This window comes from Salmo trutta, chromosome 29 (genome assembly GCF_901001165.1).
Source record: "Salmo trutta chromosome 29, fSalTru1.1, whole genome shotgun sequence".
In the NCBI taxonomy this organism is placed as follows: domain Eukaryota; kingdom Metazoa; phylum Chordata; class Actinopteri; order Salmoniformes; family Salmonidae; genus Salmo; species Salmo trutta.
Window position 1 is genome coordinate 33,126,067 of NC_042985.1, and position 18,253 is coordinate 33,144,319.

Below are 18,253 nucleotides of genomic sequence, written 5' to 3' on the forward strand. Positions count from 1 at the left end.
CTTCTGATTAAATTCAATTTTCACAGAACCACTTGTTGCAATTTCGATTAGGCTCTCTTGTTCAGATATCAGTAAGTGGACTGGAGGCAGGGCATGAAAGGGATAACAAATCTAGTTGTTTGTGTCAATGAAACAAATATCAGTATTGGGCTGCCTGTGTAAATGCAGCCTTAGTTTGAGACAAAAAAAAAAGATTTTAATCATCTCTCAAAATGGATCTCAAAAGTATTTATTGTACAAAACAACAGAAGTAACAAAAGAACAAATCCAAATCTGGAATTTAAAAAAAATGAATATCCAAAACATAAACAAGACAAGCAGAAACTAGGGTTAAGTCTTATTTCAGTTAGAAACTTGATATTTATAAGCACATCGATGTTGAACCCAAAACCTTTTCCAGTTAACTTTCAGCTCATGAAGAAATAATGTTGAATAGAAAGCAGGCACACAAATTAAAACATTTAGCAGAAAATGTACATTTTTAAAAATGTCATAGCATTAATAAAAAAATATTAATTTATTGACATTCTCAAAAGTCATTCAATGTAAGTTACAGTTACTGCACCTCATTGCAGTCAAATGGTTAAAAACAATTCATGTTGAGGTCAGTCAAGAGTTTCATACATTGAATGGCTGCCGAGGTTCCGTTAACGCGTCAACACTTCATTCAGCATTAAACTGCATACAAAAATAGATGAGATGATACGGTATCAGAGAATAAAAGTTAAATCGGCTGGCTGAATTCATTGGACTGAAGCTTTTAGACTGCCTTGTGTGGGTCACTATGCTCATCTCCAACCTAAAAAAGGAAATTGTAGTGTTTCACTTTCCAATGACATTTCTTCCCGCTCGCAGTGTGCAGAAAGAGACATTTTACAAACAAAAACACTAAAGTGCATTCAACCCACCATCTCCATTGTCTGAGATGTAACCGTACTCCCTTTCTCGTTCTCAGTTGTGATACAAATGTGAATGAAAGACATAAAGCCACTGTCAGTAAAAAGCGTAAACAATCTGTGCAATAATTAGCCTATACAGAATTATCATCAGAACCTACAGTTCCCTTGGTTTGACCTTTAAGCTCATTTAAGAGTAGCACACAAACAATTTCTTTCCATAACAAGCACATAATACTGCAACTAGGCAGAGTACAGACACACACACTCGAAAAAACCCTCTCCAAGTGCATCTGACACCTCATATCAGTGTCATGCTAGACAGGTACTATATGGGTAAACATGTGCCCAACAGGGAGCTATGCAGGCTTAAAGCTTTATGACTTGGAGAGATGTTATGTTAGAAATGGTTAAGAGAATCCCTCCCCACTGTTTTTCGGACCAGAAAGAGCTGATGTAGCAGTACTCATTGTCCGGAGTCCATGACCTACATAAACAACCTCTGTTCCCCAGTTCTATTTGGCACATGGAAAAGGTACAGCTGGTTCTAAGATAATATTTGCACTTACAGTGCCCCGTGGTGTAGATCTCTAACACAAAATTCCTCTAAGGAGACAGAAAACCCTCAAGACAGGTAGAAAATACAAAACAGTGTAAATAACTTCCCGGGCACAAAAACAACAAAATGGAGTGCTAAAAAAAAAAAAAAATCCCCAGTGCATCCTCTATAATGGAGCACCTTTGCGTACATCACAATGTACATTGCTAGTGTACATAGTGTTAAAGAGGCAATCAGCAGTAGTTACAATAAAACATCCTCACTGCCAGTTTCAATAAAAATCTGAGGGATGGGACTGGAGAATTGTAACCAAATTCATAGCCAGAGCTATGGATGCAAGGACTGATCATCCATGATATCAACATTACAGTTTTAACCCATGTTAAGGCTATATAGTGTTTGTTTACATTTACAAAGCTTATATTTTGTGTTCTGATGTGATACGACAGCTTATGAGACATTTATAAGTTGTATTCTTCAAGAATCAATGGGTACATTGAACTACAATTTAATTTACAAGTCCTAAAACGTATGTAGCAACTGCAGATCGCCCCTTTAACATCGTTTCTCCCCACTTTTACCTCGTCTGACAAAGGCACAAATGTCTCTCAAACAAGTACTGTTCCTAAAATCAGATAAAACTTCAAGCAATCATAGGTTACACTAGTAGAGTAAAAAAGGGGTTACTTTTTTACTTTACTTTATGTTAGTCGATACCTCCGTAAATGCTGTTTTTGTTTGTGTGTTAAACATTCTCAAACTGGGACTATCTGAACTGTTTCAGTGCTTCCTGTGTGTCATCCTCTGATCTCTTTGGTTCCTCCAATGGCGCGTACTCCTTCAGAAACTTGATGTGGAAATCCCGGAGCTTCTCCAGGAGCACCTTCAGCTTCTCTGTCGTGGGCAGAATGGTCATTCTAGGGGGAAATCATTTGTAAAACAATTTAGCGGGTAATCTCAGATACCCAGAAGTTAAATTCTCGTGAATGTTGTTACACGTAAATCTCTCCATGAGAGATTACTTAGCGGGCAAAAGACAGACAGGGAGGAAGAGATCAATGCAAAGTAAACACAGCATCTGTAAGATATAAAATAGAGCTGGAATGAAAGGAAGCCAGCTATTTAGTTGGCAAGTGTAATATTTGCAATTTCCAGCTCAGTTAAATCTTTTTAGTTTACTGATGCAAGCAAGATGTCAGTGCCTGACCAATTTGAGCCTGGTAGATGTGGCACTGTAATGGTTAGGTTACAATGCATCAATGTACAGTTGAAGTCAGAAGTTTACAAACACGTTAGCCAAATACATTTAAACTCAGTTTTTCACAATTCTTGATATTTAATCCTAGTAAAAATTCCCTGTCTTAGGTCAGTTAGGATCACCACTTTATTTTAAGAATATGAAATGTCAGAATAATAGTAGAGTGATTTATTTCAGCTTTTATTTCTTTCATCACATTTCCAGTGGGTCAGAAGTTTACATACACTCAATTAGTATTTGGTAGCATTGCCTTTAAATTGTTTAACTTGGGTCAAACGTTTTGGGTAGCCTTCCACAAGCTTCCCACAATATATTGGGTGAATTCTGGCCCATTCCTCCTGACAGAGCTGGTGTAACGGAGTCAGGTTTGTAGGCCTCCTTGCTCGTACACGCTTTTTCAGTTCTGCCCACAAATGTATTATAGGGTTGAGGTCAGGGCTTTGTGATGGGCACTCCAATACCTTGACTTTGTTGTCCTTAAGCCATTTTGCCACAACTTTGGAAGTATGCTTGGGGTCATTGTCCATTTGGAAGATCCATTTTCGACCAAGCTTTCACTTCCTGACTGATGTCTTGAGATGTTGCTTCAATATATCCACATAATTTCCCTTCCTCATAATGCCATCTATTTTGTGAAGTACACCAGTCCCTCCTGCAGCAAAGCACCACCACAACATACTGCTGCCACCCCCGTGCTTCACGGTTGGGATGGTGTTCTTGGGCTTGCAAGCCTCCACCTTTTTCCTCCAAACATAACATAACGATGGTCATTATGGCCAAACAGTTCGATTTTTGTTTCATCAGACCAGAGGACATTTCTCCAAAAAGTATGATCTTTGTCCCCATGTGCAGTTGCAAATCGTAGTCTGGCTTTTTTATGGCGGTTTTGGAGCAGTGGCTTCTTTCTTGCTGAGCGGCCTTTCAGGTTATGTCAATATAGGACTCGTTTTACTGTGGATATAAATACTTTTGCACCCATTTCCTCCAGCATCTTCACAAGGTGCTTTGCTGTTGTTCTGGGATTGATTTGCACTTTTCTCACCAAAGTACGTTCATCTCTAGGAGACAGAACGCGTCTCCTTCCTGAGCGGTATGACAGCTGCGTGGTCCCATGGTGTTTATACTGGCGTGCTATTGTTTGTACAGATGAACGTGGTACCTTCAGGCATTTGTAAATTGCTCTCAAGGATTAACCAGACTTGTGGAGGTCTACAATTTTTTTCCTGAGGTCTTGGCTGATTTCTTTTGATTTTCCCCATGATGTCAAGCAAAGAGGCACTGAATGTGAAGGTAGGCCTTGAAATACATCCACAGGTACACCTCCAATTGACTCAAATGATGCCAATTAGCCTATCAGAAGCTTCTAAAGCCATGACATCCTTTTCTGGAATTTTCCAAGCTGTTTAAAGACACAGTCAACTTAGTGTATGTAAACTTCTGACCCACTGGAATTGTGATACAGTGAATTCTAAGTGAAATAATCTGTCTGTAAACAATTGTTGGAAAAATTACTTGTGTCATGCACAAATAGATGTCCTAACCAACTTGCCAAAACTATAGTTTGTTAACAAGAAATTTGTGGAGTGGTTGAAAAAGTAGTTTTAATGACTCCAACCTAAGTGCATGTAAACTTCCAACTTCAACTGTAGGTCACTAGCTACTGTCACAATCTGATTTGAATCCAACTGGTGAATCAGGACAAACAAAACACTGTCATCACAGACAATCTTTCTGAAAGGCTTCTCTAAATTATTATGTCTTTGTAAATGTATGGACGCAATGTTTCCACTAGTTGAACAGTTACCTGAAGTGATACGTCCCTTCCCTCTGGCCGAAGCCACTGCCTGGAACGAGGCAGATGCCAGTCTCCTCAAGCAGTCTCAGACAGTACATCATGTCAGGAGACATTCCCAGGGACTGCAGAAGAGAGACAAACTTAAAAACCTGTTTTTCTAGTTTCGGGTGTGGAGGCATGTAATTGTATATAATAAGGAGGCGCATGTGGAGGCATATAATTATATGCCAATGCCAATTTGTTGTCAGCTGCACAGTACCTACACCATACAAGTTCTATGCGCGAGTTGAGAAGTGACAAATTCACTAATGGGTGTAGAAAGGGATCACATTTCAGCAGTAGGTTTCTAGATGGGTGTTAGGTGAACACACCATGGCCGCCTCCACAGCTCGTGGGGGGATGAAGATGCGTGGGAAGGCGTACATGGCTCCCTGCACAGGATTACATTTGATCCCAGGCACCGTGTTGAGGATCTGCTCAGTCATCTGGGCCTTCTCAGCCAGAGCTCCAAGCACAGCACTCTTCTCCTGGAAGACAACACGCATACACAACACAGAGGTCAGACGTCGGTCTTGGATGGCAATCAAAACTGAATACTAACAAATGAACCCCCCACCACCACATTGAATGACAGACCTTGTGGAACTGGAGATAGGAGGGTTCGTGTGGCAGAGGAGGGTTGACGATGACATCCATGGCAGCCTGTCCAGAGACAGGGGGACACAGTCTAATAGAAAGCAGCTTCACCAGCTGGGCCTTGACCTCCAGATCGAGGTTGAGAACCTCCATATAGCCCCCTCTAAACCCACACCTGTAGGGGAGGAGGACAGAGGAGAGGGGAGTGTTAGTGTTGGGTTCACAGTCACACGCAATAGAACCAAACGGGACTTTATCCCAGATCAAATCAACCATGGCAAGGATAATCCCATGAGCCAGTCAGTCTGCATTCCAAGGGCATCGGGGGGTTTTGGGGGGGGGGCTGGTAGCCTTGTGATTTTAGCCAACCCGTCTGACATTTATACAAGCATGACAACACAAATCAGAGGATTTGGCTAAAGCACAGCATGGACCTGTTTCCCAGGGCAACATGGCGTACCAACACAAAGGCTAACATTGTATAATGTTCTTGTAGATCAAATACATGAGACTAAGGCGCTATACGAGCTGGACAGCCTGTTATGGATACATAGGAAAGGGTACTGTACGTCAGTGACTACTTATGGGGGTCAGACAGAGAATGCAGATTGAGCACAGACAGTGTGTGGTGTTTTAAGGGTACTTTGGGGGAAATAGTGACTCCGTGCGAGGGGCACGTGGATGTGAATACTCACTCTCCTGAGTAGCCTTTGGAGGTGGAGTGAAATGAGGCCAGCTCGACAGTGTTGAAGTACTCTGGGCCCATCTCATAGAGCACCTTCTTAAAGGAGTGGAACTGACAGTCTGGGGAGTACACATTGTCCTGATACACCTGGACACACACATAGGAGGATTACATCAATGGAGAATTGATACTTCTCATAGGACTGGAAAAGTCGAGAAATAGTCAGTGTCCATTCAGTTCAATACACCATGGTAGTTGGAAACAGCAAACAATTACCTCATCGGACATAACAAACAGATTCTCCTCGTAGGCAAAGTGGAGCACTTCCTCGATGCACTTCTTACTCTGCACTTGACCTGGATATTGCCAGAGAGAAAGAAAGGAGAGAAGAGGGGAGGGAGAGTGGTCACCACAGGTGCTGAAATTGAGAACACGGGAAACTCTACATGGGCCTTCCATCTATACAGGGGACGCCATGACTACAAAGACAGTATGTACTGCATTATGGAGGCAGCTGGAAACCAGAGGACCACAGTATTGCCTCACGGACGGTTACTAGCCTGGCGGACGCGATTCACGTGGTACACAGCGAGGGAGAACTGTGACACACTGGTCTGGACAGGAGCCCGTTCTTAGTGCAGTATTCACACATAAGTTGGCTTGGCCTTTGATTGTGTGGCAGTTAATGTTGGTGTTTCTGAATGAGAGAGAGGCTGAACCAATCAGTAAAAAAAAAGCACAGCCCCCTTCATTATCAACACATCTTGCCTACAACATCATGGAGCCTTTCCAGACTCTGAAGTCAGGAAGACTTCAAGTTAGGTGTCAGGCAGACCATTAAGTTACAGCTATTGTAAGCTATTGTAAGAGGGAGCTATTGTAAGCTATTGTAAGAGGGAGTCCAATTCCTTTACCCAAATTCTTTTACCCAAATTCCTTTACCCAAACATCATAAACACCCATCAGCTACCATACATGACACCCATCAGCTACCCTACATGACACAGAAAAGTAGAGGGGGTTCCACATATAATATCTTACACAACCTGACATCATGACCCTTGGCCTGCTTGTTTCAATGGTGGTACAGTATCAACATAGCTACCTCTTCAAGTTAATCATCATGCTTATTAGCCTTATGGGACATGGTAAACATTTGCAACATATAGATTTGAGATGATCATGCTTGGATATGTTGGATACTGGTCTTTGGTGTGGTGGACACTGGTCTTTGGTGTGGTGGACACTGGTCTTTGTTGTGGTGGACACTGGTCTTTGGTGTGGTGGAGACTGAACCGTCACATTACATAAGGAGCCTAATCTCATTGTTCTGGCTGGTGAGACCCACCAGTAGGGTTGCCTGGATTGATGATGCAGATGACTCTGGGGTGACAGTGCTCCTTGGCAGCCTGGTAGGCTCTGTGGAGCTCGTTGATATCCAGGGCCCAGCAGTTGTCCTCGTCCAGGTAGTAGTTGATCTGAACGGCCTCCATCTCAGAGATGGCTGCAGAGTACAGGGGGTACTGAGGAATGGGGATCATCACACCGCTCCTGGACCGGCCCTGGCCCGACACCAGCATCTTCAAGATGCTCTACGGTCAGATGGGAATATCGTTGCACAACATCAACAACTAGTAGGAAAGCATCCCGAATGAAAACGATAATGATTATAAGAGAAAGAAAATACATAATAAATCCAATGAACTTTCAGTGACAGCTCAGATTAAACAAATACCAACCAACTCCCTATTGTTTGTAAGAGGATTATTCGAAAGGGTCGAGAACTAAAGACTTACCACGATGCCATCACTAGCTCCGGTGGTGAGGTAAATATTGTCCCAGTCGGCAGGCACACCCTTATCCCGTTGCTCGATGTAGACAGCAACGTCCTGCCGAATACAGTCCACTCCCTGGCTGGCACTGTACGACCCTGGAGTTAAAAAAAACACACAATATGGTATAAACTCTGGATTTGGTTTTCATGTTCTGTTTCAGGAAATAAATGAGAGCTTAGATAACCTCAACTTGCATACACTTTCTAGCTCCACTGTACAATGCAGTTTTAAATGAACTATGAGGCATATCTTGCAGCAACGGTAGGTTACAGAAAGAATGTTTCAATTGAATATTGTTGTAACCAAAACACTGCTAGGTTCTGCATTTTTCAGGCCACAACGTCATGAGAACTTAACTTAGCATCCTGTTCTTTGTCTGTGAGACAATTCTGAACTCAACAGTGCACAGGAGGCCAAAGCTCCTACTTGGTCAGCATTTAAAGCTATATTATTAGGCTAGTTCAACACAGGAATGTGAGTACAGTGCACTCAGACAGACAGGCACACAGTACACACCCAGGCTCTGTCCCCCACAGCCCTGTAGAATGCGACGGGCACGTTGTTTGGCATCCTCTGGGAAACTAGAGCTGTCCAACAGCTCTGGGAATGAGCAGAGAGCCACCACCTGAACATAAAGACAGGAGGTGTTAATGTTAACTTCAACCCCATCAAGACACACAGACACCTTCACAATTTAATATTTATTTGACATGTTGTGTAAATAGCTTTACATAAGCATCCCAGGTGAACCAGCAGGAGGAAAAAAATATTTTTACTCAAGTTATCCTTCCACACAATCATGTTTTATCTTGTATAGTTCTAAAATGAATTTCTGATTCCTGTATGTAGCCTTTGTTGCATGTAAGGACTAGTTTTTGAGGAGGAGGAAAATACGTTGTGTTCTTTCACTCTTCTGGATTTCCTAAGTGATTAATAAAGCAAATCAACAACACTCATCTGAACATGACCCATTCTATCGGGAGCACTCATGGGTTTACACAATGACAGACGTAAAATAAGCCACTTAAAAATGGTCTTCCATTTGACCAATATGAAGTACATAGACGGGTTGGTTTTTTAGTAACAAAACCGATGCATACGCAACTATGGTGCAAAACAGACAGGGTTGACTTAGATTGTTGACAACATGTAAACTATATTTAGTCTCCAATGTTTATTGAAAACAAAAGAATTTGCACAATGAGCACTTGTCCCAAATACTATCGTTACAGTTGTTGGTTAGCTAGCTAGCGAATTTGACATATTAGCATCGACATGAAATAAGTCAAAACGAGACATCGAGCGCAAGATAAAACTAGCTGAAACGTGCCTCCTACAATTCCCCACACGGCAGCGTCTTGCCATCTGACTGTTCAATAACGCACGGCTTCCGGACCCATTAATGCTCGCGCATCATTTTCGTGACGTTGTCAGCCAACCCGTCAATAGAAGGCTCGTGTAGCCTAGCCACAAGTAATTTACACAATCTGTTCATTTGTTTGCAGTGTAGTTGCTAGATGGTGTAGAGTACGTTTGCTGATGAGATTTAGGGCAGAACATTTGACCACAGTAAAATAGGCAGCATGACATTAGCACACAGGTTCTATGTTTCCAGAGCAATAAATGCTGGGGAGTGGGGCCAGGGACACAAGTCACCTTGGACAGTGACATAGCAGTGGCATTGCCTGGCATAAACAAAGCTTGCTGCCTTCCAAGCTACTGAATCACATGGAAAGTTTTACGACAGAGTTCCACGGACACACTGGTCTGCACACAATGTTATTGGCAACGCAAGTTTATTAGAGACAAAGTAAGGTGGGCGGTGCAGAGTTAGGCTTTATAGAACTACTCAAACTAGGCTATATAGACTTCACATACCGGTACATACCGGTACTTTAAAAAACAGGCCTCCTGGTACAGCTAACCGAACAGTTCAAGCACTGGGGCTATTATTTGAATGATAATGGAAGATCTGAAGTGAGCTGCCCTGAGGGAGAATGTAGCCCTGGGCGATATGGCCTAAACTTATGGACGATTCACGAGATATATACACAATGCAGTCGGGAAAGTATTCAGACCCCGTGGCTTTTACCACATTTTGTTACCTTACAGTCTTATTCTAAAATTGATATACCCCCCCAATCAATCTACCCACAATACCCCATGATGGAAAAGCAAAAACAGCAAATGTATTACAAATAAAAAACTGAAATATCACATTTACATAAGTATTCAGACCCTTTACTCAGTACTTTGTTTTAGCACCTTTGGCAGCGATTACACCCTCGAGTCTTAATATGTATGACGCTACAAGTTTGGCACACCTGTATTCCGGGAGCTTCTCCCATTATTCTCTGCAGCTCCTCTCAAGCGTTGTCAGGTTGGATGGGGAGCGTCACTGCACAGCTATGTTCAGGTCTCTCCAGAGATGTTGGATCAGGTTAAAGTTCTGGCTCTGGCTGGGCCACTCAAGGACATTCAGAGACTTGTCCCGAAGCCACTCCTGCTTGGTCTTGGCTGTGTGCTTAGGGTCGTTGTCCTGTTGGAAGTAAACCTTTGCCCCAGTCTAAGGCCCTGAGTGCACTGGAGCAGGTTTTCATCAAGGATCTCTCTGTACTTTGCTCCATCTTTCCCTTGATTCTGACTAGTTTCCCAGTCCCTGCCGCTGAAAAACATCCCCACAGCATGAAGCTGCCACCAGTATGCTTCACCGTAGGGATGGTGCCAGGTTTCCTCTAGACGTGACACTTGGCATTCAGGCCAAAGAGTTCAATCTTGGTTTCATCAGACCAGAGAATCGTGTTTCTCATGGTTGAGAGTGCCTTTTGGCAAACTCCAAGTGGACTGTCATGTGCCATTTAATAAGGAGTGTCTTCCGTCTGGATACTCTACCAAAAGGCCTTATTGGTGGAGTGCTGCAGAGATGGTTGTCCTTCTAGAAGGTTCTCCCATTTCCACAAAGGAACTCTGGAGTTCTGTCAGAGTGACCATCGGGTTATTGGTCACTTGACCATGGCCCTTCTCCCCTACTTGATCACTTTGGCCGGGCGGCCAGCTCTAGGAAGAGTCTTGGTGGTTCCAAACTTCTTCCATTTAAGAATGATGGAGGTCACTGCTCTTGGGACCTTCAATGCTGCAGAAATTGTTTGGTACCCTTCCCCAGATCTGTGCCTCAACACAATCCTGTCTCGGAGCTCTACGGACAATTCCTTCGACCTCATGGCTTGGTTTTTGCTCTGACATGCACTGTCAACTGTGGGACCTTATATAGACAGGTGTGTGCCTTTCCAAATCATGTCCAATCAATTGAATTTACCACAGGTGGACTCCAATCAAGTTGTAGAAACATCTCAAGGATGATCAATGGAAATAGGATGCTCCTGAGCTCAATTTTGAGTCTAAGTGTCTGAATACTTATGTAAATATGGTATTTATTTTTATGTTTAATACATTTGCAAGCATTTCTAAAAACCTGTTTTTGCTTTGTGATTATGGGGTATTGTGTGTAGATTGATGAGGAAAATGTTTTAGTTCATCCATTTTAGAATAAGGCTGTAACAACAAAATGTGGAAAAGGTCAAGGGGTCTGCATACTTACCGAATACACTGTATGGGGCATACAACAATCTCAGCTCTGTAGATTCTGCTGCGAAGAGACAGAATCACTAGATCATTAATTCTGTTATTGCCCCTATGTAGCTTGTTTCTGGTCACAGGTTCAGAAATGGTTAAACAATTACAACATTCACTTAAAATTAACCTTACAAATAACATTGTTGGGTGATTCGGAAAACCATTGTCAAACAATCAATAATGTAATAATACTTGTAGGAAAGGTTTTTCATCTTTAGCTCACAAGCTGTGGATACTATGTGCTTAGAAAGGTTCAAAATTCACAATTGAAAAATATATGGTACATGGACACCAAAATGAGGGTGGTCTACAGTGATAGATGGGAGGGGCTGAGAGGTGGGATTAAAGAGCTCATGTTCGGTAATGTATTATTGTTATGTGATTGCTGTATATAAAAGTGCCATGCATGTAAAATGTATATGTCAAGTGTATGTATAAAAAAAATACTTATCGTAGCAGGAATTATAGAAAATTAACACAGGTCTCATAAACAATATCTCAAGCACAAGCCCGCATGTTAGTGAGTAGCCAGCTAATCTTTATATTTCAAGTTTAGCCAACTTAGATCTATTTGCTTGCTAACAAGGTAGAACAGTTGAATTGTTATGAACACACCCTTCTGTCTGTCTCCAACTGTTTTGAACAGAATTCTCAGAATGAGTTGCCAATTCCTTATATAATTAGTGTTTTATGCTGATTGCACAGTTATAAAACACATACTAGACAGCTAGTATAACAGTCTTTGGCTAAAATACTTATAGCAGTACATGGTACTGCAATGTCGCGCGCAACAAATTGAGCATACATTTTCCAGAATCAATGTTCAGTGATACTCTTGTTTTAGTAGTGTCTGCTCTGCGCACAATTTGAAGAGTTGAGACAGGGTATCGTTAGAAAGGTTAACTTCTCTATTACAGTAAAATGTCTCAATGCGTTTCGGTGTCCATTTTTCCTTCAGTTTCCTTACTTAAATTTATTTTAAAAATGTTTAACTCTGCATTGTTGGGAAACGGCTCCTAAGTAAGAATTTCACGGTAAGGTCTACACTTGTTGTATTCGGCGGATGTGACAAATAAAAATTGATTTGACCAATTCTGTTGAACCAAACCTCAAATGCAAATAGCGAGTTGAATGCGCTTGTCAGAGAGGAAGAAGTGACCTCTCATCTTTGTTGATGTGAATGGCAGGGGGGCGGGCTTGGTGTGTTTGTATATATTGGAAGGTGCACAGCTTACAAGTCATTGCACACAGCAAAGAAGGAGAAAATGAGAAGAGACCAAAAAGACAACGTGAGAATAAGCGGGCATAAACTCTCATGAAAAACATTTATAAACTTGATTCTTGAGATATAGGCATTTGGAAGATCACGCAAATACATCAATTCTAATTAATTCAACATCGCCCAGCCCTGGGCGATTGCTATAACAATGTGGAGCACAAGACTGGACATAATGTAGCCCCTTCTCTGGAATGTGCACTTTCACTAGAAGAGACCATACTCTGTGCTCATGCCGATAGCCTATCCAACACAAATTTGCTGGGTGGAATCCAACAGTAAGTAGAGTGAGAATATGCTTAATGTTTTTTTTAGAGGCTATTCTAGAATACCAGATAGAGAAAGGTAACACTTTTTGTGCTGCTGTTACAAAAATGACTGTATTATTAAGTACTAATGAATGTGATTCCATTTCCAACCTCTCCATGAGCTGAGGACGTTACTCTAAATGTTTCAGAGTGCGAATAGTAGCCTAAACAAAACAGTAGATGTGCAGCCTCATAAGCCAAACTGATGCACAGCCAAGGATGACTGATTTAGTAACTCGGAATAAACAGATAGCCACCCTGACAGAATATTTCCTTAGCAAGATCACCGAATCAACAGTCCAGTTAGAGAGGGTGATAATGGAATTATAAGTCTATTTGACCTTGTGGTGTTTATGGTGGTAGGACAGGTGATGTAAATATGACTTTGCAAGACAACACTTTTCCTGACCCTTCCCCTGCCCCTCACCTGACGGAGAAAGGTGATTGGCTTCTGCCCCATGGCATGTGAATCTCCAATGTTGGCTTTGATGACCTCAGTGAAGGGGTGTTTCTGACCCTGGAGAGAAAAAAAGTACAATTTAGATTCACGTTGAGAAAATTAGAATTTTGTAAATACCTCTGCACATATGAATAAATAAATAAATAAATAGTTCAATAAAAATACATATGAAGAACTATACTAAACAAAAATATAAAATGCAACAATTTCAAAGATTTTGCTGAGTTACAGTTCATATAAGAAAATCAGACAATTGAAATAAATTCCTTAGGCCTTAATCTATGGATTTCACATGACTGGGCATGGGAGCAAGGCCGACCCACTGGGGAGCCAGGCCCAGCCAATCAGACTGGTGTCTGGTCTCAGACAATCCCACAGGTGAAGAAGCCGGATGTGGAGGTCCTGGGCTGGCATGGTTACATGTGGTATGCGGTTGTGAGGCCGGTTTGACGTACAGACAAATTCTCTAAAATGACGTTGGAGGCGGCTTATGGTAGAGAAATTAACATTAAATTGTGTTGTGTGACAAAACTGCATTTTAGAATGGCCTTTTATTGTCCCCATCACAAGGTGCAGCTGTGTAATGATCATGCTGTTTAATCAGCTTCTTGTCAGGTGGATGGATTATCTTGACGACGGATGAAATCCTCACTAACAGGGATTTAAACAAATTTGTGGACACAGTTTGAGAGAAATAAGCTTTTTGTGCAAATGGAACATTTCTGGTTTCATTATTTCAGCTCATGAAACATGGGACCAGCACTTTACACATTGCGTTTATATTTTTGTTCAGTGTAGTGCTGATCTAAGTAGGCTACTCTTTCTATCAGCATAACTGTTGAGGCAGATTTAGGCCTACAAGACAGAAAAGTATATTAGATGAGTTGTTACAGCAAGTGATGGATCAAATAATTACGCCTGTCAAGGTTGTGGTCTAAGAGCAAATACATTGCATGATTATGCATACTGGGGGTATATCATTGATTGACACCATCCTTTACATGATGTATTAGCCTAACCTAAGTGCTGAATTCCTACAATTTCATTTTAATGCCCCTGTGGTGGCCCAGTATTTAAATCATATTTTGACAAGAGTACGCAGGGGACATAACAAAGCGACCCACCCTAGTGTGGTCTTGTATATGTCAGAATGGTACACGGATCATGTGCTCCTACCAGCCCCTAGGAAGGCACCTGTTTCAGGGCTATTATTTGTTGAACTGCCTTTGCCCAAGGCACACATCAATCAATCAACTTATCCAACATGACAGAGAAACAAGCGAGTTTAAGACTCAAGTGAAAGAAGAGTAGTGGGAGTAGATTTTGAAGACTGGCTTTCATTCAAGTGGAATGTGGGCTATAGGTCAGTCACAGGATTAGTCTGAATGAATGAATTCCAGTTCACTGATCTTGTAGGTCATATAATTACATGTAAATAAAAGGATCTCTGTGTTGTAGCTCATCTTCATCATTAAAGTAAACTAGCCTAAACTTCCCCACACAACAGTCTGGATCACAAGGGGTCCTTGCCTGATATTCATGTAAAGGGATCACTAAACAGCACAACGTGTACATGAATAGCAGTTGAGCTAAGGGTTAGTTACCAGTAACTTTGGTTGAGCTTTCACTAGCAAAGCTCATCATTGCCTGGGAATCAGATGGCGCCTTCCGGGATTTTTCTGTGTTTGATTCTGAATCCAAAAAAGGCACTTGCACAGTTGAGCCATCTTTGTTGCAGGTGCATGGTAACAATTGAATAACATGAAAGAAAATAGAAGCCACGACCACTGCTCTTGCTAGTATCACTGTTCTTTACTAAGCTTTACGTATCGGCCTCAAGGCATTTGTCATAGCATTTTTTCCAGAGTGTTTGATTCTGGAAATGGGCCTCTCGTCCTATTCAAGCCGAAATGTTGAATATAATAACATTTGTTTACTCTACTGGTTGTCTGCGTCGGTGGTCCTTTTGCAGGTTAGAATTTGAGCCAATACATCCATAGGAAAGTATTATTAGACCAACTTTTCAAAGCACTGAGTTGTGTTCAGAATTATATCACTTGAAGCAGGCGTAAAACCATGTAAACATGAGCACTGTACATGTTTGGCAAGTATGCATGCAAGTATTTACATAACGTGTGCATGCTTCAGGTGATAGTTATCTGAACGGACTACCAGTTCTTTGAAAAGTTGTGTTAAGACTTTCCTGTCGATAGTCAAAAGTCCTACCCGCAAAAGGACCAACTACGCAGATAACCGATAGAGTAACTTCAAATGTAATTGTATTCAACATTCCGGTTTGCAGAGGACCGTTTCCAAAAATCAAACAAAGACAAATCCCGGACGGTAGATTGAGAAATTCACTGTCTGGTGGTCCCCTGTCAATGCTCATCACTGCCACGTCCACGAGGGGGTACAACGAAGGTCGAGCAAATCACGAGGCGGGATTGGCTCCTCATCACACACATACAAGCGGATGGATGCATCAACATTGTTTCGGCACCGAGGGAAAACGCTACACACATTATTCTATATAAACTAGCTAGTAAGCTAACGTTACTCCTCCATTTCCCCAACTGTCGTTCACTATTTTAGTTGATCATATAAAGCACATATCCATGACTAATCTTAGCTAGTTTGTTTGCTGGGGGTGTGCCAACGTTACGGCTGTGTAAATAGCTAGTTGCCGGTAAACGCTGGTTAGCATGAGCTAGTAGCAAGCTCACCTATTGTTTTTTTCCCCTCGCTAGTTAGAATGATAGGCAATGTGTTGTCACCTGTTGCAAGCCTCTCTCGATGTCACCAGCCTTCGTGACGATTGGTCCTCTTACAGCGTACTCCACCGCTTTCACCTGCGGATTGAGGGTGCCCATGGTCAGAGTCTTTTCTCGCGTCTTGCCATTCTCTCTCAAGACCACGGTTGCCTCAGCTGTACTGAATCTCTTCTGTCCATACTGTTCAACGGCTCCTTGTGTTTTGAGTCGTATGGACTGGACTAAACATGAGGTTTCCCGAGCCTTTGTCCGCACAAGGGCTGGAGACTGATCAAAAACACGTGCAATCAATGATCTATTTGCCAAGTGCTGAAGTCGATGCATGATCTCAGCAGGGTAGCTAGAAGAAGCACAGAAATTAATGACCGCTGCAAATGAAGAACGATAGTATGAGAGGAAGAGGCGATGCTAGAGGGATAACTGGGCGCGAAATCTGTCTTCTCCAGCAGGTGGCGATGTTTTTTTCCCCCCCGCTTACCAACTGAGGAGTTTTAGTTTGGAAATCAAAGTGAGTGTCGAATTTGGTCTACAAAAAATGGAATGGCTTGATTGCGACGTGAGGCTTATTTAATCGAAAATGTGTTTCGTAATTGTTAGGTTGTTACGAGTGTACAGATATAAGTAGGACACGTGATACCCCGGCAAAAACAAACACTTATATCAGAGTTGTTCATGTTCTTCGGATACGTATCTTCCCTCTCATTGGATAGAATGGTCTCACCTGATCTTGCCTCATCCTGACTGCCTTCTATTTTTTAAGACATGTATTTTCATTGTTAGAGTAGCCACTTGAGTATATGGTCAACATAATGGATAGTCTGTGGTAATATCACCCAATCAGGTTACATTTCAGGATGCAACGTTCTGAAGTTTGAATTTGCCCGAGTTAGGTTGAATTACCAATGCCCACACCTTCAATACTGGGCTAGGACTGTACTGGACAGCAACTGGAACTGGACAGCCATTGCAACACTGACTTTAAATGAATTGTTATAATCAAAAGTGAGGACTGCCTGCCAATATGATACCAAACCTGGGTCTGGGTCATGTCAAAATGTGAATATATGTCAAAAAGTATTTGAGGTGGATTTGTTTTTTTATTTGGAGTTTGCACTTTTGGGACCATTCCATTGGTGCCAATTGTACCAGGCACACTAAATCAAATGAAGTTAAAGTGTTTCTAAGTGTTTTGTTCTGACTGTTATAGGGTGATAAATGATGCTGGCTCATCTAACCAACAGGCGGCGCTATCACCGGTCCTAGGTTGGTAACCGTTCTGTGATCAATAGAGATAGTTGAGTATTCTTCCCCGTAGCTCAGTTGGTAGAGCATGGTGTTTGCAACACCAGGGTTGTGGGTTCGATTCCCACGGGGGGCTAAGTACGAAGAAAAAAAAAATGTATGAAATGAAAATGAAATGTATGCATTCACTACTGTAAGTAGCTCTGGATAAGAGCGTCTGCTAAATGACTAAAATGTAAATGTATTGGTCTTCATGATAGATAGTGGTGTAAAGATTACATCCTGTGTCCTCCAATTATATGTTGGTCTATTCAAGATACTACACTGACCATACACACTTTTTCTCAAATAAAACGCACCACACTCATTCACTTGGCTAGTTACTCAATCAATCCAACCAAACTACACTCAGCGCATGGGATGGGAGGTTAGCTGATTGTTCAAAAAGCAGATAGCGCCATCTACTGGATACATGGTTGCACTGTGTATTTACTGTCCTAATAACCTCGGGCCACTCAATCAAATCACATTTTATTTCTCCCATGCGCCGAATACAGCAGCTGTAGAATTTACGGTGAAATGCTTACTTTACAAGCCCTTAACCAACAATGCAGTTCAAGAAATAGAGTTAATAAAATATTTACTAAATAAACTAAAGTTACAAAAATCAAATCAATCAAAAGACAACACCATACATTTACATAACAATAACGAGGCTATATACAGGGGGAACCGGTACCGAATCAATGTGCGGGTGGTACAGGTTAGTCGAGGTAATTTGTAAAGGGGGGGTCAATGTAAATAGTCCAGTTACCGGTATGGGGAAATCCAGTTACCGGTATGGGGATTCAGGGCTAAGTCAAAAACAGAATGGCTTTGGCTGGAAAATGCACAAGCAA

At 41.8% G+C, this 18,253-nt stretch overlaps 1 protein-coding gene across 2 annotated transcripts; it reads right to left on the reverse strand.

Annotated features, from left to right (window-relative positions):
- Window positions 1-213: 213 nt before the first annotated feature.
- On the reverse strand, window positions 214-16,846 carry LOC115167426 (alanine aminotransferase 2-like). 2 transcript variants are annotated; one of them, XM_029721833.1, is made up of 11 exons: window positions 16,116-16,846; window positions 13,309-13,398; window positions 8,181-8,289; window positions 7,626-7,759; window positions 7,178-7,421; window positions 6,106-6,185; window positions 5,840-5,976; window positions 5,145-5,319; window positions 4,880-5,035; window positions 4,518-4,630; window positions 214-2,372 (listed from the first exon to the last, which is right to left on the reverse strand). In XM_029721833.1, exons 1-11 carry the CDS (start codon window positions 16,434-16,436, stop codon window positions 2,222-2,224), a joined length of 1,710 nt encoding a protein of 569 aa, XP_029577693.1. In that variant the 5' UTR covers window positions 16,437-16,846; the 3' UTR covers window positions 214-2,221. The 2 variants fall into 2 exon arrangements, with proteins under 2 accessions (XP_029577693.1, XP_029577695.1); XM_029721835.1 differs by lacking the exon at window positions 16,116-16,846 and adding an exon at window positions 14,946-15,297.
- Between the last annotated feature and the right edge of the window lie 1,407 nt (window positions 16,847-18,253).

Bases quoted from the DNA above. Each gene is read 5' to 3' on its own strand.
- LOC115167426 (XM_029721833.1), bottom strand. From the start codon at position 16,436: ATGCATCGACTTCAGCACTTGGCAAATAGATCATTGATTGCACGTGTT. The intron at 7,422-7,625 runs GTAAGTCTTTAG...ATCTGACCGTAG, and splicing joins GAGCTAGTGATGGCATCGTG to AGCATCTTGAAGATGCTGGT. The intron at 5,036-5,144 runs GTCTGTCATTCA...GTTGTCTTCCAG, and splicing joins CCTATCTCCAGTTCCACAAG to GAGAAGAGTGCTGTGCTTGG.